We start from the raw sequence: 22,133 nt of genomic DNA, 5'->3' as shown, positions 1-22,133 counted from the left end.
TAGCCATTAGTGATTTAATCTCGATATTAGGTACGTTAATTTCCCGGTATTAAGATTTTAGATTTGATGAACCAGTACCGAAGTGAGATAGTGTGCGATTCTGTCTAACCGAGTCCTTCGAGAATCTTGTGAAACAAACGTCTGAAATTGAGTGTCAAAAGTATGAAAAATGTAGATGACTTTTGCTCCACAGTACTCTCAGTTGGTCGCTTGAAATAATTTAGTATAATCGCATCGACTACCTTGATTGACATGTTCACAACAGTCTAATCATAAACATAAATCGTACACATTGACTTCGGTAGGTGCAAATCAAAGCTGGAGTTAGAAATTACGGTGACAAAAGTACATATGTGTCAATTATCGATATTATAATATCGATATCGACTTACGTAATCTTAAACTCCTCACTTTATTTTCATTCAAATAATATGCTTACAACTGGAGACATTTCAATAATTCTGTCAATAAGTCTAATCGGGATACGAGCGACATAATCCTTTTAGCATTGGTCGACTGATTAAAGTTTATTTTGAATTTCCAGATACTGACATCACATTTCATACGTTGTCATATTTTTAATTTAAAATTGCATCATCTTATTTGATGTTCGCGATGGTAAAATGGTGACGTATTTTTAAGGAGTATGCAGAATATATTATTAATGTCATAAAATGCCAATAAACAATATGATCTCTCCGCAATAATTTCTAATATAGTCTTTCCAACCATTGTTATCACTAAAAAAGGCGTGAAGTTCAAAACTGTCTACTTTCCGCGTCTTTATTTTTCAAAATTGCCGCCTTGTTTTTACACGACTGCCCAAAAAAAGGAGTGTATTGTATAGTGAAGGAAATGATGTGTCAGACTGGGGAATCCAGCCGCGAAATTGCATTCACAATGCGTCCATGCCATTTTGCAGCTGTCATTTTGAAACGCCAGTAACTGGAAACTAAAACGAGTCACAGTCAATCGGGTGGTCGATGCGAGGAAGCGTGCTTAGTTGGCGCCGAACGCGTCCGTGAGCTCGGGCTGGCAGTCGAACGTTTCGGAGCTGTCGGCGTGCTCCGGGTAGAACTCCCGGTATATCTTGTCCAGGAGCGATTGCCTGAAACGACAGTTATGGGTTTGAGAAATGTCTTAGGTACACAGGCCAGAGAAAATTCAATCTTATAATAGGGTGTTTGACAATTTTTTATGAATGGTACCAGTCGATCAAGTTTGTTTTGAGGATCAAATGTCTGTACCAACCACCCAAACCATTTCCAACCACCACTACCACCATTGTCTTAAAGCAATACAAAAGTCACAAATGATGGTCAAAGTCTAGCACCCGCACTTTACTGACAGAACGCTTCTCACAAAATGGCAATACATCGTGACGTCACCATGTAACTTTAGAAGCCGTTTCGATGTATGGAAAACAAGGAAATTGCGATTTTGTCGGTGAAATATTGCGTTTATGTATATTGTTGCTATACAATATTTTTTGCAATAAAATGTAAGGAATCGAATGGTACCATAATTTTTTTCTTATTTGGAAGTAAAAAAACATTTTTTTTCTACTCCAGCACTTAAATGTGTCAATTAAATGACTGACAGTGATATCTAAAGCAATGTCATTTGAATGCTTTGTCTATAGGCTCATAAGATGACTGCTAGCAGTCATCTTATGAGTATAATACAACTGCTTTATTTTTTTTAAAGATACAAGTTCCGATCATCTTGATTGAAAGAGGTATGTTTTCATTTACAATAATAACTCTTTTTTTTTTTTAATAATAACTCAATTTTTTTTAAATAATAACTCTTTTTTTTTAATAATAACTCTTTTTTTTAATAATAACTCTTTTTTTTTAATAATAACTCTTTCTTTTTAATAATAACTCTTTTTTTTTAATAATAACTTTTTTTTTTTTTTTTTTTGCTGCAGCTGTCATAGAAAAAGTAATGTATGCAACAGCTCATAATTGGTTCTTAAAATTCTCGGGTCTTTTTTTACAAAACTCGACTACGTCTCGTTTTGTAACTTCGACCCTTGAATTTAAGAACCCTTATTATATCACTGTTGCATAAACTACTATTAAGTTTCCAGTGTATTGTGATAAATTATTATATCTATGGTTAATAAGTTAAAATATTTCTTTATAATTTTATAATTTTCATTTATATGTATTTTATCTTCAATTTTACAATAACACGTCATTTTTAATTATTCGTTAGCAATATCTTCCGATTCACGAAAGAAATTTCAGACGTTCGGGTAATTCTGTTTACTACTACTGGCAACACAGGATAGCGCTGTCACATTTGACAATCCGCCATTTTGTCCCTGACCGTCATCCTTGTCGAACGCGTGTTAATTGTTATTTCCTTCTCGCTCAGTGTGATAAATTGCTCATTTTCTATTTAACTAGATTTAGTTATAAAATTCAACATGTGTCTGACAACCCTATTAGTACTCAGTAGGTAACAAACTCACTTGGCAGCCAGGCCCCCGCCGGGGGGGAGGCCGGGGACGTTCTCCCGGGCGAGCTGTTTCAGGACCCACGAGAAGTGGCAGGCCGTGTCCTCGCGTTCCTCGCTCCCGGCACTTTTCTCGATCAATGCTGCAAAACGACACTTTATTATTCTTCAAACTGTTTTGGCTTGTGTTTTATTAATATTAATTCATATTGTGTAAGATTGAAAGCTGTTTGTTTCCCAGTTAAAAAAAAAAACTTTCTAGTTGTTTGTAGTTCAATTTGAATGAGTCCATAGTCACTCGAAATAAATGCCTTCATTCATTCATTCTTCCTTCATCAACAAGAATATTTCATTGATTGAATTTTAACCTGGAATATACTATGAAGACAACAGTAAAATTAATGTATCTAATGACAACAAATTCAAATAAAAAAATAATTGTAGGTAAAACATTTTTATATAGCCGTTTTATCGGAAAATTTAATAGCTAAATAATATTTAAAGAAACATCGGAATACGACACCGGCATATCATTGAAAACGGTTACATACAAATATGGCGCAGAGTAGTTTTTACAGCATAACAGTGAGACAGAGCGCAAAAAAGCGCTTACGTTATTTTTAGCTATGTATCCAGTTATACTTGGATACTTCGTACAGTCAACTAAAAATGGGTCACCGTTAAGGTGTCACTACAAAGAAGTTTATTTGTGAACGAAATTTGTTCAGCTGACGATAGATGTTAAGGCTTGGTGACATTTTTGTGTGGATCAAATGTCTATATGGACCCGATTGCATAAAAGCAATACTTACCTTAGCCACAACTCACAAATTACGAGTAGTAGGTTAAAGTAATAGTCGGATGTTTCTGCCATCTATCAATAATGCTTCATCACTACATAGTATAAAAAAGGCGCTTCCGGCTGTCTGTCTGTATGTATGCTTAGATCTTTAAAACTACGCAACGGATTTTGATGCGGTTTTTTTAATAGATAGAGTGATTCAAGAGGAAGGTTTATGTATAATTTATTAAGCCGTGCGAAGCCGGGGCGGGTCGCTAGTACTGACTAAATAGACCTAGGACCTATCTTTACTTTAGACTCTTTAGAGTATAAGTTGTTCTTCCGTTTGTTATAGTACCATCGCCCACACTGTTAACTGTACATCCTTTTGTAATAAGGTCCACCGATGTACAGTTAGGATTGTTGCTGTTTGTACAGTAACATCAGATTCTTAACCCCTGTAGAGCCTAGGAGGCATAGTTTACGGGTTATCGTACTTGTCGTTCCTACATTGCAATAGGGGGTATTACTACAATGTTCTGCCGCCAGAGTGCAGCACTAGCACCCATCGTAAACCATACAGTAACTTACACGTACTGTGCCTTAAACTGTTTTTTGACAAGTTTTTACAGACAATAAAAATTTACATTGATAACATCTTTATCGCTCGGATATGCAAGAGTGATAGAGAGGTTAGATAACAAAATTACGACTATCTCGTTTGCGGTAGACCCTCAGATTGTTAGTAAATGTGTTAGCGGCGCCCCCTACGCACAGTTTCGCGTAATGTCCCCTATTGTTAAGAAAGCCGTCAAATGTATCATCGAAAAACAAAGAGAACAGAATAGACGGAGGAAAACATCGTAAGAAAACCGGTCTAATCACAACAAGGCCTAATACGTTTTCTAGTTGGGAAGGTCAAATGGCAGCTGCTTTTGTTAAACCTTGCGTCTGCGTCTACGCCAACCGTTTGTCATAATCATAACTTCAAACGTATTGTGTTCTTTCGTTCAAAGTATTATGTAACCGGTCGTACGGTTTCTTCGTTTAATGTTTTTTTTATGGCGACTGTCCTCTCGCAATAGGCAATTTTTACTGCTGTGTCATTCACGTAACCGTCGGTGCCAAGTTCAAGGCCGAAGTGATAAAAATAGGCTACGTCGCCATTTTAACCGACTGCGATAACGACAAAACGTGGGTAATTTATTTTATCCGAGGTATAGACAGTTTGACCGCAGTGAAAACTATTCGTTATCAGCCAGCGGGCAATATCTAAAATTCCAAAGCTAATGGCTTCTCTACACGATGGGCCAACGCCGGCCACTCCAAGGGACGCATTTATGCGTTAGAGCAGTGGTTCCTAACCTGGGGGTAATTACCCCCGTGGGGGTAAAACTGGTTTTTTACGGGGGTAATAAGCTAACCTAATATAACAATACAACAAACGTACACGTTTAAATTTTTTATTACCATTGGGAGGAGGGGTAAAATCAGGTTCCCTAGTTAGTCATAGGGGTGACCGGACTGAAAAGGTTAGGAACCATTGCGTTAGAGGGACCAAGTGATATTGCTATCTCATTCTACCGCATGGCTGCGTCCCTTAGAGTGGCCGGCGTTGGCCCATCGTGTAGAGGAGCCATAAGGAAACACCAGCCAGCGCAACACTACATGCGTTAGGAGTTAAATCAAATCCATATACCCAATTACCCATTTCATATAAAATGACCCGACTATTAGCCACTCGATCCTTATGTGTTAGTCAGGGACCTCTAAATTACGGTGCAAAAGCCCTGGAAACCCGCAGATTATTTCTACTCCAATCCGGGGAAATGGCTTTGCAAAGCTTAAGGCCTGGCACGCAATAATAAAAACCAAGTTTTCGACCATACGAAGTTATCTAAAGTGCAGTGTTGTGCATTATAGGCGTGCTGTCGAAGGTGCTACCCGATGTAATAATGCATGCCGATTAGTCCAGAGGGCCTACCGCCGAAATCGAAAAACGTTATCTGCGTTTCCTTGCATATTGGAGCGATAGAGAGGCAGATTAAGTAATTGCGGATTTCGTTTTCCGCTGTAGTGTCTCAGACACGCGGCAAGGCGCAAAACATACTATACAAATTCAATCCAATTCAATTGCAAGCGTGTCGCTGTCGTGCGTGCGGTCGTAGCTTCGCGAGTTTCAAATGCGCTCGGTGCACATAGGGGTCCCGGGGTCCGCATGTCGTTTCGCGTCGCGTTTCAATAGTGTGTTTCCGGCTTTAAGACTGAGCTAAGCTGAAATAATTGAATCTTGTACTAATTTTAAAAAATACGGTCGACGACGGATTTTTTATTTTATCTATTTATTTACTCAATAAAAAATACACAGCAATTCATTACACATATTCTTTCGCCAAACTGCATGACATTTTTTTGTATGATATCTGAATCCGAACAGTATAAGCCTTCTGAGTTAAGTGAATTCCTTAAATTTGGCTTATCTTAACCACGAGTTATGGCTACAATATGTATTTATTGATATATATTAATCCAGTAGGTACCTACACGTTTTACATATACCTAGATAACGCGTGCGACCTATGATATGGTCAAAAGTCGAATAGATTAGGATTTTCTATTGACCGAAGCAGAGATAAGGTTCACGAACTATACTTACCTAACTATAGCTAGTTATCAAATCAGTCAGATATAGGTGCCTACTCAAGAATTCTTTTATTTTGCAAGTTTTGGATTAGTATTTAAGTATCATTTAATCTTACTTATCTTTATCTATATAAAATCGTTACAGGTTTTCAGATAGTGTCAACTTTTTGTTTAGTTTATCCACTACAAAATGGTATATAATTAATTATACCATTTCTTAAGTATTTTTCATTTATTTCTTGGCAGTGGGTCGAGTGGAGGAAACGAGGGGAGGCCTTTGCCCAGCAGTGGGACAACAAATAGGCTAATAAAATAAATCTTTGCAGTACCTTTAAAACTGCACGTGCGTAAATAAATCAATGCATTCCACTCACGTGCACGCAGCCAAGTAGGTCAAACAGGTGACAAGACGAACAAACTGGATTACGATCGCACGCACTAGGCTTCCTAGACTTTTACTGTTATCTGTGGCGCCACTGTCTACGCGGCTCCGCCGTTTCCCGCCTTATCGAGGCCGAGGAAATTAGTTCAGCGTTCAGCCACTGTCTATGCCAACTTGGCAGAAAACTATGCCCGTATCAATAGTATTCAAGACGCACACGGACACTACACAGCACACGTAGCACACGCTCATTGCCTTAACCCTTTTTATTTAAACCAAATTCGAAAATTCATCTAACTAGAGGGCTAGGATTAAAGCAATGAAACCATGGCTTTTATTGCAAATAATTTAATTATATTTAACAAATCCGTATTCACATTTTTTTATAATTTTAGTTAGCACACACGAACCATAATTTAGAATTTCAAGATTTGTATAAATAGGCAAAGTCTAAAGTTTACATATCGTATCACAATATCTTAGATTTCAAGAAAATGTTTGTTAATTAACTTAGTTTTTTAAGAATTTTAAAAGTTGCTAACCATGATGACCAAGATGCCGTATGAGTATAATATTTCTAGAAAGAAAATTCAACTAGAATCACAAATATTTAGCGTAATTTTATCTACATTTTCTATGGGGAAGAATAGGTATCAGAAAACATGCTATTGTTTAGTGACATTATAATATTTTATTTGCGTTGTATTTTCTTTCAATTCCACATGCTACACTAAGCTAAATCAAACCCGTTAATTGTATTACCTACACAAGATAAAATTAATCACAATAAATATTAAAATAATATACGAATAACATTCATAAATAATAATGGTAACTTTGAACTACTTAATAATAATTTGATTATTATTACTCATTATATACATAAAATTATTGAACACTGTTGGGTAGGGGTATATTACAGGATTATATAGAAAGTTTAAACATAGTTTTAGGGCTCTAATAATAACGACAAATTATTTGACAGTAATATAAACTGCCATTATACTTACATGTCATTTTTATTGAGCACCAGCATACTCAATCTCATAAGTATATTCCATTTGATTCTTAAATAGGGTAAGCCCCATTTTTCCGTCATTTGGCGAATTAATTGAGGTACAACATCTTGTATCTATGGAATCATGTCATCGGCCGAACGACTGATCCACGTGTTTTTTGGTTATTATTTTAAGATCATTATGGAATAGACTAAAATAATATGAGACGGTTTAAATATTATTTAACATGCTTAATTTCTACTCAGAGTACTTCATAGTACCTATCCCTGTTTAATAGAATAACACCCTCATAAAAAAGTAACGCCTGAGTTTTTATTAGCTGTAATCATATTGGATATTACTTTTATATGAAGCTGCTGGAGTATGCGTTATTGCTTTACGTAGCTTATTTAAGTTTATTATATACAAAATGGCACAGTTAATTTCTAAGGAAAGGGGCAAGTTACATAAAATCTAACACTGGGAGTCTTTAGAGGAAGTAGCGATATCTTAATCCTATAAAACCAAAACTATTCAATTTTAAAATTAATGCCTTTTGGCTTAGACATTTGAACCTTCAAGTTCGACTAACCCTAACTCGTATGACTAATCAAAAACGTCACAAACACCTATAATATTGAATCGAATTGGTCCATTACTAAACTAGGTCACGCAGGTCAGTATAGAATCTATAAAACGTATTTTTTAGGTCTAAATAATCTACGATATGCTTTACACGCGATACACGGCCGTCGTGAACGCTGCTCGCACTGTTAGTGCTTGAGAAAGGAGACCTAGGCTCTCCGAAACATGTCGCGCGAGTGACTTAAAAGTTAAAACAAGTGAGTCGAAACTGTAAAATTATTCAATGTTAGTATGTCTCACAACAGTTTAGCAATAATATGAAACTTTACATGATATCAATGGAAAACTGTTCTTTGTATGCTCACAAATAAATTCGTTTATTTAATTAGGCGATAAAGGACATGAATATTAGAAGTATGGAATGATACATTATAGATTTTCACGTATTGAGTATTGATCTATACGTAGCTGCTAATATCTTGACCGATACCTACCGGATTACCAATCAAAACAAGCAAAATATTTATTTCAGAAAACGCAGTAATTTTAAGAGCGCTCCCACAAGGAAAGTCGAAATAATGCAAAATTGATGATATTCCTCGATGACATTCAGTACTTTACGCTCATTATTAGAAATAATGAGTACTTGTTCCAGTAAAAGCGTCTTCTTATCTTTAGGAATTACTTTGTAAATATTAGAAAAAGGACTTATTAAATTAGTAATGATTTTTTTTCTGATGGTCGTTTCCGAAAAACCACGTCTAGTACTGAATTGTCAGCTCGTATTTGTAAAAGTTGAGAAGTTTACTCTGGTAAAGCTGGCTATTTTGCATTACTAATACCCTGTACTTTAGGAATTACTTTTGACATTTTTCCTAAGTACCTTTGAGAAAGAGAAAATCGAAGAAAAACAAACTCAATTTTCTCTCCGAAACAAGTGTCAATTTCTACGAAATTCTACTTAATATCGAAGTCATTTTCATACTCAAGCAATCTGCAGCGTTTGCTTATACTGTTGGTATACATTAGTATTTATGAAATTCTACTATAATTTTTTGGCATTTTTTTGAAAACCTCTCTAATATTACCGATGACGCGCGGTCGTGAGCTCAGTCCCGCGGCAGAGCTTGTAGAGGTAGGACGTGTGTCGGTCGGCTCCGCACGTTTACAACGGCGTCGACGAGGTTTTTTATCGTTGTGTGCGGCAGGCGCCGTGTAAAATGCTATACTGTGTGCGTGACGCTGCGTGTAAACGGCGACTGAGAAACTTTGATCCTACTACTGTGTATTTGGTTTTATATAGTATAGTAATGCAACCGGACCGCATTAAAAATATTTGTAATGACCTGATATTTTATAGGTACTAAATGAAAAAAATGGCTGAATACAAATGTTTTTGATGACATCTCAGAATATACATATATAGGTCCACATCCACAGTATAGGAGTATAGGTCTGATGATGGAGCTGGAAGGTGGTCACCGGTACTAATCAAACATGTAACTAAACCACTTTGCGTTTGGGCTCGTTTGATTCCTCTCAACGAGATTTTTGACACAAGATAGAACTCAGGGTCTGATGATGGAGCTGGAAGGTGGTCAACGGTACCAGTCAACCACGCAACTAAACCACTTCGTGTTTCGGCTCGTTTGATTCGTCTCAACAAGACCTTTGACACAAGATAGGACTCAGGGTCTGATGATGGAGCTGGAAGGTGGTCACCGGTACCAGTCAACCACGCAACTAAATCACTTCGTGTTTGGGCTCGTTTGATTCCTCTCAACGAGATCTTTGACACAAGATAGAACTCAGGGTCTGATGATGGAGCTGGAAGGTGGTCAACGGTACCAGTCAACCACGCAACTAAACCACTTCGTGTTTGGGCTCGTTTGATTCCTTTCAACGAGATCTTTGACACAAGATAGAACTCAGGGTCTGATGATGGAGCTGGAAGGTGGTCAACGGTACCAGTCAACCACGCAACTAAACCACTTCGTGTTTGGGCTCGTTTGATTCCTTTCAACGAGACCTTTGACACAAGATAAAAGTCAGGGTCTGATGATGGAGCTGGAAGGTGGTCAACGGTACCAGTCAACCACGCAACTAAACCACTTCGTGTTTGGGCTCGTTTGATTCCTCTCAACGAGATCTTTGACACAAGATAGAACTCAGGGTCTGATGATGGAGCTGGAAGGTGGTCAACGGTACCAGTCAACCACGCAACTAAACCACTTCGTGTTTGGGCTCGTTTGATTACTCTCAACGAGATCTTTGACACAAGATAGAAGTCAGGGTCTGATGATGGAGCTGGAAGGTGGTCAACGGTACCAGTCAACCACGCAACTAAACCACTTCATGTCTGGGCTCGTTTGATTCCTTTCAACGAGATCTTTGACACAAGATAGAACTCAGGGTCTGATGATGGAGCTGGAAGATGGTCAACGGTACCAGTCAACCACGCAACTAAAACACTTCGTGTTTGGGCTCGTTTGATTCCTTTCAACGAGATCTTTGACACAAGATAGAACTCAGGGTCTGATGATGGAGCTGGAAGATGGTCAACGGTACCAGTCAACCACGCAACTAAAACACTTCGTGTTTGGGCTCGTTTGATTCGTCTCAACAAGATCTTTGACACAAGATAGTACTGAGGGTCTGATGATGGAGCTGGAAGGTGGTCACCGGTACCAGTCAACCACGCAACTAAACCACTTCGTGTTTGGGCTCGTTTGATACCTCTCAACGAGATCTTTGACACAAGATAGAACTCAGGGTCTGATGATGGAGCTGGAAGGTGGTCAACGGTACCAGTCAAACACGCAACTAAACCACTTCGTGTTTGGGCTCGTTTGATTACTCTCAACGAGATCTTTGACACAAGATAGAAGTCAGGGTCTGATGACGGAGATGGAAGGTGGTCAACGGTACCAGTCAACCACGCAACTAAACCACTTCGTGTTTGGGCTCGTTTGATTACTCTCAACGAGATCTTTGACACAAGATAGAACTCAAGGTCTGATGATGGAGCTGGAAGGTGGTCAACGGTACCAGTCAACCATGCAACTAAACCACTTCGTGTTTGGGCTCGTTTGATTCGTCTCAACAAGATCTTTGACACAAGATAGTACTGAGGGTCTGATGATGGAGCTGGAAGGTGGTCACCGGTACCAGTCAACCACGCAACTAAACCACTTCGTGTTTGGGCTCGTTTGATTACTCTCAACGAGATCTTTGACACAAGATAGAACTCACAGGGTCTGATGATGCAGCTGGAAGGTGGTCATCCCAGACACGAAGTGGTTTAGTTGCATGGTTGACTGGTACCGGTGACCACCATTCAGCTCCATGGCATCAGACCCTCAGTACTATCTTGTGTCAAAGATCTTGTTGAGACGAATCAAACGAGCCCAAACACGAAGTGGTTTAGTTGCATGGTTGACTGGTACCGGTGCCCACCTTCCAGCTCCATTATCAGACCCTGAGTACTATCTTGTATCAAAAATCTTGTTGAGACGAATCAAACGAGCTCAAACACGAAATGGTTTAGTTGCATGGTTGACTGGTACCGGTGACCACCTTCCAGCATCATCATCAGACCCTGAGTCCTATCTTGTGTCAAAGATCTTGTTGAATGCCCAAACACGAAGTGTTTTAGTTGCATGGTTTACTGGTACCGGTGACCACCTTCCAGCTCCATCATCAGACCCTGAGTATCACCTAGTGTCCAAGATCTTGTTGAGACGAATCAAACGAGCTCAAACACGAAGTGGTTTAGGGGTCATCCATTAATTACGTCACACGTTTAGGGGAAGGGAGGGGGTCAAGAAAATGTGACATGTTGTGACATGGGGGAGGGGGGAGTCACAAATATTGTGATGTCACTTTAACCTCATCAGTAACCGAAAATTAATTTATATTTTTTTATTCGCTGTACAGTTAAATAATGAGATTTTGGATGTAAGTAACTTTCGTTGTGTTATAAATTTACTAATATTTATATATCAAAAATATTTTTTTATTAAAAAAATTATGCCGAGTTAATATTGTCGATTTCGTTGAAAACAACATTGCCTAAAATGTGACGTCACACCAGGGGGGTGGGGTTTGCAAAATGTGACCAAGTGTAACAAGGACGGGAAGGGTAAAAAAACCTAGAAATTCGTGTGACGTAATTAATGGATGATCCCTTAGTTGCATGGTTGACTGGTACCGGTGACCACCTTCCAGCTCCATCAGCAGACCCTGAGTCATATCTTGTGCCAAAGATCTTGTTGAAATGAATAAAACGAGCCCATACACGAAGTGGTTTAGTTGCATGGTTTACTGGTACCGGTGACCACCTTCCAGCTCCATCATCAGACCCTGAGTCATATCTTGTGTCAAAGATCTTGTTGAAATGAATCAAACGAGCCCAAACACAAAGTGGTTTAGTTGCATGGTTGACTGGTACCGGTGACTACCTTCCAGCTCCATCATCAGACCCTGAGTATCACCTAGTATCCAAGATCTTGTTGAGATGAATAAAACGAGCTCAAACACGAAGTGGTTTAGTTGCATGGTTGACTGGTACCGGTGCCCACCTTCCAGCTCCATCATCAGACCCTGAGTCATATCTTGTGTCAAAGATCTTGTTGAAATGAATCAAACGAGCCCAAACACAAAGTGGTTTAGTTGCATGGTTGACTGGTACCGGTGACTACCTTCCAGCTCCATCATCAGACCCTGAGTATCACCTAGTGCCAAAGATCTTGTTGAGACGAATCAAACGAGCCTAATCATGTTACTACATGGTTGATTGGTATCCGTGACCACCTTCATCATCATCATCAGGCTTCATCATCAGATGCTTAGTACCAGCTCGTTTCTAAACCCTCGTTGATACAAATTAAAGGTTTTATTATATAGCTAAAATAGTTTCACTATACAACCTATACCATATGCAATGACTAAAAATGAAAATAAGCGAGTACCTAAGTAAGTACTTACGTATAATTTCTTTTTAGTAATAATGACCTACATAAGTATGTATATTTGCACTGGATTTAGTATTTTCGTACCAAATAACATTTTTAGGACTTTGATATTAAAGTACAGTTAGTGTTGTTATGGTTGATTTCAATATGCTTCACGATCGGATCAAGAATGTTTAATCCATCATTGTAGTGCGACCGAGGGAAAATGCGGTGGAACGGATCGGCGTACTGAGCTCGCGGGGCCTGCCGCAGCGCGTAAAATACCTAAACTCGCTCATCCCCGAAATGTAATAGCACTCTTAACAGTTTTTAGAGTCCAATTCATAAACCACATCGACTTTTAGGGATTTCCCCGTTCGTTATCACAAAGTACCTAAGTCTATCAACTTTATATAATTCATAGAAGAATGAAGATAAAAATTTCCGACTTCTACTATCGTTGGTGGAACCACCTAAACAGTAACTTATCGTGGGAACAGGTGGGAATATCTCAATTTTTAGTCTGTAAAACTCGGATCGATTTTACAACAACATTGTTGATGTTGTTGTGTGTACAAGAGAGCCGCTAGGCACTGGTGCATGCAAATTTATGGCATCGTGACATGACTCGCAAGGAGGTCGTATATTTATAAAATATTGCACGGGCCCCTTCTACATCACGAACGAAGTATCAAAGTAGTTCAAATGATTAATAATATTTATCAAAACCTTTGCTGATTCGAATCGTACAAAGTTTTTTGTAGATATAATTATGTTAAAAAATCCTGCATTTTATGCGGTGCAAAGAATACACAATATTTAAAAAAATAAACAGAAATCAAAATTTAAAACTATTTCATAGATAGATATTGATTAGAAAACATTCTTATTAATTTTGTAAAAATATATTACTTAGAACTAAAAATAATTTAAGTCAATATTTTAATGTCTTTTTTTATTTGTACTACTATAACACAGATGTCGATTTCTAACAAAATAGTGTTTATCGTGCTTGAATAAATTATATTCGTATTTTGTATAATATTTTTGACCAAATGGCTCTCGCTTTTTATAAATTTTCAGGTATTTCGAAAGAGGTCCGCCATCGACATGACAACATCGCTATTGAACTATTTCAACAGTTCACCAAGTTCGGAAAAAATACTCGAATATCGGCTCATGTTTATAGTATCATCAATTGCTCTTTTAACCCTAGTGAGTAGGGGGCTTTACACGACCGTATTCTTAGCACAACTTACACCTAGCATTTCTGGATCTGGATGGAAAATGTTATGATATAAATATTATAGATATGTAAGGTTACAGGTAAAATGTACCATTTATAAAGCTGGTTGTAGATAATGTCAATTTCTTATTGGATCTTTACGACTACAGACAAGTAATGTATTGCTTTGAAATGAAAATGTTTAAAAACGATTCACTGTTTCCCAAGTCTGTTTGAAATTTTCGATCGTTTTTGTAAGTACCTATATTGACTGGAGGTTCATATGAAATTGTGAGTACCTACTACAATACGTCTTCCGTTCAATGACTTTGTTACGTCTTTATAATTCAATTAGTCTGTTATATTTGAATTGGATTAAATTGATTTGTAACGTAGCAAAGAAATATGGTACAACTATTATTGTACTTCTACGTATTATTTTCTGTGTTGTACAGAAGTACAACACAGAACATACATAACCAATAAGTATTTTATCAATTCCAAAATCTACTACTAGAGTCCGTCTAAGCTAACTGTGCACAAAGTGAGGCAGTGTCATTATAAACGTCATATTTTCGTAAAAAATTGACATTAATGATGACATGGCCACACTTTGTCATTGCAAATGGCATGCAGAGTTAGCGTGGTCCGATGGTGTAATAGAAAGTTGACGAACATACCATTGTGTACACAAGTGTAGAACCGAAGAGTTAACTCGGATACGTTTTCAGTTTCACGTGTAATTAATTGTTGGAAAAAAATCTTAGTATTATTTTGGCACTATTTATTACATTATATTACATTATTGCTTTAGGTATATGTATAATAAATACTTTTCAACCTACCATATGATCTTTATAATTCTTTAATAAACCAACGAACATTTTGGCTGATCAAGTCTAAATTCCCGAAAATAAAATTGCTGGCTCTTTCTGATATTGAAATTATTAGCCATATTTAAAATATACCGGGTAACTTCTGCGACAGCAAAATCGCCGATTCCATTCTGATGACAAACTCTTTGACGTTAGGGTTTTTTTAGAGCGTGCGTTTTTTTATTCTCGCACGTGTCTTGCGGTTTGTATGTCAATTTTCAGAAATTGGGTTAATGTGTTATATTTATATTGTACGTCATTAGCAGAGCCGGAAACGCTGATTTTGAAATTATGTTAAAAACGTAACTTTGTTAATTCGGTCGACGTCGATGATTACTATGTATAAAACTGTACCTTATAGTAATGGAATAAAGTGCAAAACTGTACACATTTTTGAAAATATACATGCACCGAAATCACTCGAAGACTATCGATTGCACATGTCATATAAAAAGCGCATTATAGCAGCTAATATGACTCATATGTCCGACCAGATACGTGGACCGTTGACCTACAAAACGACCTTGAACTGAATTACATACGTTTACTTAAACCGCAAGAATAATAGTAGGTGATCTTAATATTTGTAGTGTATTCTAAAATATGCCTAATAAGTAGATTGCTGAGGAAATAGGGACAATTAACACTTGACTATTTGGGACAACGCGGCGCGGTTAGCGTGATGGGCACCTATACACTTAGAGGGACCTAGAGCGATTACATTAAGTAGTTTTTTTTAATTTCTTACTGACGGTAGAAATTGATATTCAGATTAGTTAAAATCTTTTAGTAAAATCTATTTTCCCGGTTCCCGAGATATAGGCTGCGCCTAGTGTGGGGCCGATGGATATTAGCTTAGTTGTGAAATCTAATTTATGATAAGTTCAATCTGTTATGTCGATTTGTAAAAATGTTTGGTAATAAACGATTTGTTTGTTTGATTTGATTGTTTGCTGCTATTTTTCTTTTGTTTGTTTGGAGGATATTTTATTTCATATTTTAACTTGTTTTTTGTGTTAGTTTGGAATATCTTCAAGTAAATGAATTTGAATAAATACTTACAGACAACATCAAGCGTTACGTGAAACAGGTATTTTTCAAATATTGTTAAGATCCACAAAAAAGTGTTTATTCAAATTCAAACCAAAGCGTAAAACAACCCACTTCCCTTGTGCTGGTGCGTACACGCATGCAGTAGTGAGCGATCACAACCTGCGATCTGTTGCGTCGTCTATCTCAGCCAAGTCTTTGATTTAAAAAAGGGACAAAAGACATAATCTAAGCTTATCCCATGGACTGGACTCTCGAAGCTGGATTTAGACAAATGCCAAGGAAATACAAGGAGTGCTACTCAGGTGGTCTAGCATGAGTTGCGTTCTCGCGTGTGACTCCATACTTGCAGTCGCGCTAGATGTATGGCATCGCGCGCGAGAACGCAACTCATGCTAGACCGCCAGATAACCTAACCTAAGCAAACAGAGCTAAGGCAGCTCCCACACTAGACAACACGTTCTGACGCGTCGAGGAGAAAATAAATGAATCATTGTGATCGCGTCAACAATGATTGTAGGTATTGCAGAATGTCCGTTCCAAATTATACTATTCCAAATTATATGGGAAGTATCACATGTAGCTCAAGCTACCCCCTGGCATCACTGGACTCCCTACACTCCTGCGGTGTTTGTAGGTACACGCACGCAGGAAGGAATGGTAACAATCTATTAGCCGCTGCCTCGTCGCAGCTTATAAAACTACCAAGGTACATCCCAGGAGCTAAGATTAGTACTAGCATGCTGCTCAGATAACCTATTAACCTAACAAACGCAATTAAAGCAAATCCCAGTGTCTTCCGGCGCGCGTCCTCAACGATTGCATTGCAAAATGACCGAAAAGTTTAAAATTTTCACTATTAATGGGAAGTATCACATGTAATCTTAAACTAGCAGGGTTGCCATGAGTCAGGATTTCCCCTGACATGAGGATTTTTGGAGATATTTCATATTTTCATATGGCAACCCTAACCCCTGGCATCGTTAGACTCCCTACACTCCTGCCCCCGGTGCTTGTGGGTACACGCATGCAGTAACGAGTGGTAACAACCTGTCAGCCGCTGCCGGAGCGTCTCGTCGAGCTCGCGGTCGGCGCGCTGGGCCTCCGCGCTGGGCTTCGGCGCCGCGGGGAACGTCACCAGCACAATGCTCATGTTGTCTTTGCTGCCCTGTAATGTTTCATGGTGGTTAGTGGTTGTTTTTGTTAATTTACTTAGTTTTAGACAGATCGATTAGTAGATATTTTTCAACGCTATTACACATCAACAAGTTTTGGACCACCTTAGAGTTTTAAAGACCTGTTGAATGATGTGCGCCATTTTGCAAACAAATTGTAGGATAGCTTATTAATATTATAAGAAATTTTAATGAAAAACGACTTAATTACTGAGTAAAAGGGCTCTGACATATGGACAAACAGATGGACATGACAAAAAATATAAAAGTTCTGTTTCTGCTATTTATATAAAAGACTCGGAGACCCCTGCTCTATTACAAATGATTCATACCTAAAGAATGTACCATGTACCTTATCCTATAGCTATAAACCCTTAAGTTAACTGGTTGTCATGGTAATAAATATGCTGATAATAATCTAATACAACAGTCAGTAGCTGTGTGATCTACCAGGACCAATTAGATATCAGACCAGCTATCATGGTCGCATTTTTATCACCTGTCATGCCATGCGACACTTTCGCACTTACATATTTGTTAGAACGTGACAGCCATGGTGACAAATGATAAAGAGCCGGCCATCTTAGCCCTACAGTACAGTCATCAAATGATATCATTTGTCTTTTAATTTGTTTCCTATTGTTTTATCTCTATACCTACTTGGTTCAGTCATGACTAAATAGTAATTTACATTGTGTAGTGTTTACCTGAGGTTGTTATTATATAATTATGGATGAGTAATAGAAAGTCCTAGACTATAGGAGTGTGCTACTAGCTTTAAATACAGGAATAATACGTCAAGACAATAGTCATGTAAGCTGAAGACGCTGGTTCGATTCCGAGATTGGCCACTGAATGGCTTGGTCACTTTTTCTTTAGTTTATGATATCTATTTCAGTTTACAGGAAAAATATTTTAATATACTGTGATGTTGTCCCTGACCTATATTACATAAGTAACATTACATGAGTGTAACTTACTCGAAATAAATGATTTATTATTATAAGGATTAATACTTCCACATATCTATAAACAAAACTGTAAATAAACAAGACAGGACTGGATCACTTCTTACTTATTTGTCATAGGTCAGATGAACCATTAGTCATAAACAAGTAGGAACATGCAAGTAGGATCCCAATCTTATCCAAAACAATGCATTTTGCCTACATATGTAAAGCTTGTTTTTACTATTTCTTCAAATACTTTGTTGTTGTAATAGTTATGAAATCAGGAAATAGAAGCTAATGCCAAGAATGTTGATGAGTGTAAAAAAACTTAGGAAGTAAACTACAATTACACCACAGGGTCTAAGCATGTAATGATTCAAGCATTTACCTGTTTATTACCAAAATAACACATTATGAAGTACCCATTTTTTAAGAATATTACAGTATTTGAACAATTGGAATGTATTTGTTGTTTAAGAATAGTACTTTGAGAATGAATGATTTGAGTGGCACTTCATTAACTTAATGAAAGCTAAAAAGGCAACAACATGTGTATATTTACCTTATAAAGACAGGTATCAATGACCTGATTGGTCACAGCCACCAGGTCGTCGGTCAACAGCAGCAGTGAGTGCACATAGGCACACAGTGCCTCGTTACTCATTACATCCCAAACTCCATCGCATGCCAGCACCAGGAACTCATCTTCCGCCTCCGAGCGCTCATGAGTCGACACCTCAGGCTCCGGGGACACTAGCTGCTCACACGGACCCCGGTCCAGCACCTTCTTGTATTCATAATCACCCAACGCTCGTGAAACAGCTAAGCTCCCGTTTACACGCTGAATCATTACTGAACCACCGGCTTGAACGATGCGAGACTTCTCAGATGGAAGCTCTGGCTTGTGGTCTCGCGTAGCAAATATAGGTTGCCCGTTACGCGCGAGCACAGCGCGTGAATCGCCGCAATTAGCTATGTATATTTGTTTAGGTGACACGAACGCGCACACGGCGGTGGAGCCCGACTTTTCCTCGCCGTTCGACAGCTCGGGAAGCTCGCGCATCTTCTTATCTAGATCCAGGAAACCGGCCCGGATCGCCTCCGCTATCTCCTCGCGCCGAAACTCGTCCGTCTGTAAGATACATTCCAGCAGGTTGTCGGCGCAGTGTGCTGACACTCGCGCGCCCGCGTGACCGTCGAACACCGCGAAGTAGCTCCAGTCTGACAGAGTCCCGTTTAGAGTGCACTGCGCGTGGTGGGCATCTTCCATCTCCACGCGCCAACCTTGCATCGACGCCACGCCATAGCGAAGACCGTTTCCTTCCCCGTTCTCGTTATATTTCTTCGTCTCGGGCTTGTTCAAAAACGCCCCCATACTGAGTCCTCTCTCTGATTACTTAAGTTGTTATTCGCACATAGTTTCCACACCATCAGGCACTCGCAAAGCGAACGTCGCGACCGATAACGTAAATGGGAAGCATCACTGGAAGTACGATACGATCTCACGGCAGGAGCACGTCAGAGCAGGTCGAGCTGTTGCACTCCTCGCCTCGAGTCTTCACAACCCGGATTTTTTCAAGTCAGCTGCTTGTAGAAGCGTATTATTACGCGCTAATGCTGCTTTGATGACAAATTCCTTGCGATTTTGGATTAAATCGTAAAACGAAAAAGCAACTCAAAAGAATGAATGGCGGACATAAATAGTAATTGTCTATGATTTATTTTTTTAATATCATTAATTAAAATTGTCTCTGGCTTTTATTTCATTAGAATCGCATTCAAGGTTATGGAATTTAAACAAATGTATATCAAACTAAAAGTATTTATAACGAAAGATTATAAATTTTTAACTTAAAATATGCATTTCGGAAATATGTTAGATATACTTGGTCAACCAGATCTTGTCAGTAGAAAAAGGCGGCAAATTTGAAAAATGTAGGCGCGAAGGCATATCGTTTTATAGAAAATTTGAATTTCGCGCCTTTTTTTACTGACAAGATTTGATTGACCATCTATAATAAAATATTTTCCAAGTTTACTTTTCTATGAGTATAATCAGCCAATGTAATAACTAAACGCAAAATAAAATAAAAATTCTACAATAAAAAACAACAGATATTATTTTGATACAATTTACTGTTAATTTAAATACTTATTGATATAATTATTTTCCTCATGTATTATACTTCTTTGATACTTGTAACGTACTGTGGCCTATTTTATAAAGCTACAAGTTACAATTTACAAACGGAAGTCTCGTTCTAACACATAGGGTCAGAAAGAGACTTCCGCTTGTAAATTGTAACTTGTAGCTTTATAAAATAGGCCACTGGTTATATTCCTTTAGGGTCATTCCATGTGATTTCAACAAATTTGAATTAAAAAGTGCGCCGCATGATTTTTAATTTTTTCCCTTGTCTCTGATTTGCATAAAAAAAATTGAGGATATATTTCATGGTGGCAGAAGTGCTGAACCACCACCAGTTTTTTTTTTATCTTTTAAATTCCAAGTTTTGCCCATTCGAAGTTAACAGTGGGGTTAAATTCCTGCTTGTACAAAATCAGACCTAACTTTTTTTCTATAAAAGGTAACGAAATAATTATTACTTTTTTTGATTAGGTAAGAAATGTGGATATTATACTGTATGACAAAATTTATCTGAATTAACTACAAAAAAAATGGTGACCACCCGAAGTGTATACCAAAGAGTAAGTGTATACCTAATTGGTTAATTATTGCAATTTTAAATTGGTTCTTGTGCCAACCCTGGTGCATATCAAATATTACTTTTTTCTGAAATATAAAGTACTTGCCGTGTTCATCTTGTAAAATAAATATAATTGTGTTAGATCAATTACTTCTAATAGAAAAATATAAGTGAAAATTGAGAAATTCGAAAAATGCTCATGTTTGACTCTAAAAAAATCCATGTGGAAGATAAAATAAAAATTTGATTTTAGTCAGCAAATATAGCTGATATCTTCGTTAATTAGATTTAGAAAAAAAAGTTTTGTTATTTTGCCTATTTTTTGAAATATGATTTTTTTAACATGCTACTTTTTACAACTATCGATACAAAATGTTTTATGTTATAAATTAATAAAAATGGGACGGTAATTGGTCATACGGATATTATAGTCCGTCAACCAAATCTTGTCAGTAGCAATGTAAAGCAAACTAAAGTAGGGCAACACTCAAAGAGCAGTATTGCGCTAAGAAAAGCAGCAATGTACATCGAACCAAAAGATTTTTTTTTCCGCTGAGCGCGCCCTGCGTACGTCAATTCAAATTGTCACTCGCGGTTTATTGAAAAGAATTGAAACATGGACGGACAATTTAAAAGCGATGTTAAAACAATGTTAATCAAAATGATGAACAAATTTGAAGATATTAAAAACAACTCCCTATCAGTGCTTATATTCTCTTTGTTCCCTATCTATGTATCCCTATCTATAATATGCCACTTGTTAATGTAAATTAGTGTACTGTTCTGGATGAATATGACATACCTGTGTAATTTTTTTGATTGGTATATATTGTACAATATACATATTAAAAATAAAACAACTGATATTTGGGTGTTTATTTAATTTAAAGGTAAATAACATAAGGGTCACTTTTCGACTTGGTTGCGTTGTACACGTACATAAACCGCCATAGGTAAGTATTGTCTGAAGAGATACTACCTACTACGAACGCCTTATATTGGGCAAGATTTAATCCTGCAACAAACATGTATGGATTAGGTAGATATTGCGAAAGAACGGCGATATAATCAAGGCTCTTAATACTGTTTAAAAGGTTTACCTTTGTAAATAGTCACAACTGATTGCTGAAAATATTAGACATGTAGGTCTATGGACGGTTTCCAGGGCACAATTTATGGTCTTGTTGGATAGATTTAGACATACGTTTTAATTTTATTTATGGCTTTTAACCCTAAAACAAAAAAACTGAACATAATCTTAAAAGTTCGAAAGAGTTCTTCCAATACTTGTCATAACCTCAATTTTTAGTAATGTTTACCATCAACGAGCATGATTGTACATT

At 37.6% G+C, this 22,133-nt stretch overlaps 1 protein-coding gene across 1 annotated transcript; it reads right to left on the bottom strand.

Annotated features, from left to right (window-relative positions):
- Positions 1 to 946: 946 nt before the first annotated feature.
- LOC134655935 (protein phosphatase 1B) lies at positions 947 to 19,801 on the bottom strand. The gene is made up of 4 exons (XM_063511446.1): positions 18,645 to 19,801; positions 17,008 to 17,125; positions 2,483 to 2,609; positions 947 to 1,108 (listed from the first exon to the last, which is right to left on the bottom strand). The coding sequence occupies exons 1-4, from the start codon at positions 19,455 to 19,457 to the stop codon at positions 1,000 to 1,002; spliced, it is 1,167 nt and encodes a 388-aa protein (XP_063367516.1). The 5' UTR covers positions 19,458 to 19,801; the 3' UTR covers positions 947 to 999.
- Between the last annotated feature and the right edge of the window lie 2,332 nt (positions 19,802 to 22,133).

The sequence above is a fragment of the Cydia amplana genome, chromosome 17, assembly GCF_948474715.1.
Source record: "Cydia amplana chromosome 17, ilCydAmpl1.1, whole genome shotgun sequence".
NCBI lineage: Eukaryota > Metazoa > Arthropoda > Insecta > Lepidoptera > Tortricidae > Cydia > Cydia amplana.
This window is presented reverse-complemented; position numbering and strand designations above follow the sequence as displayed.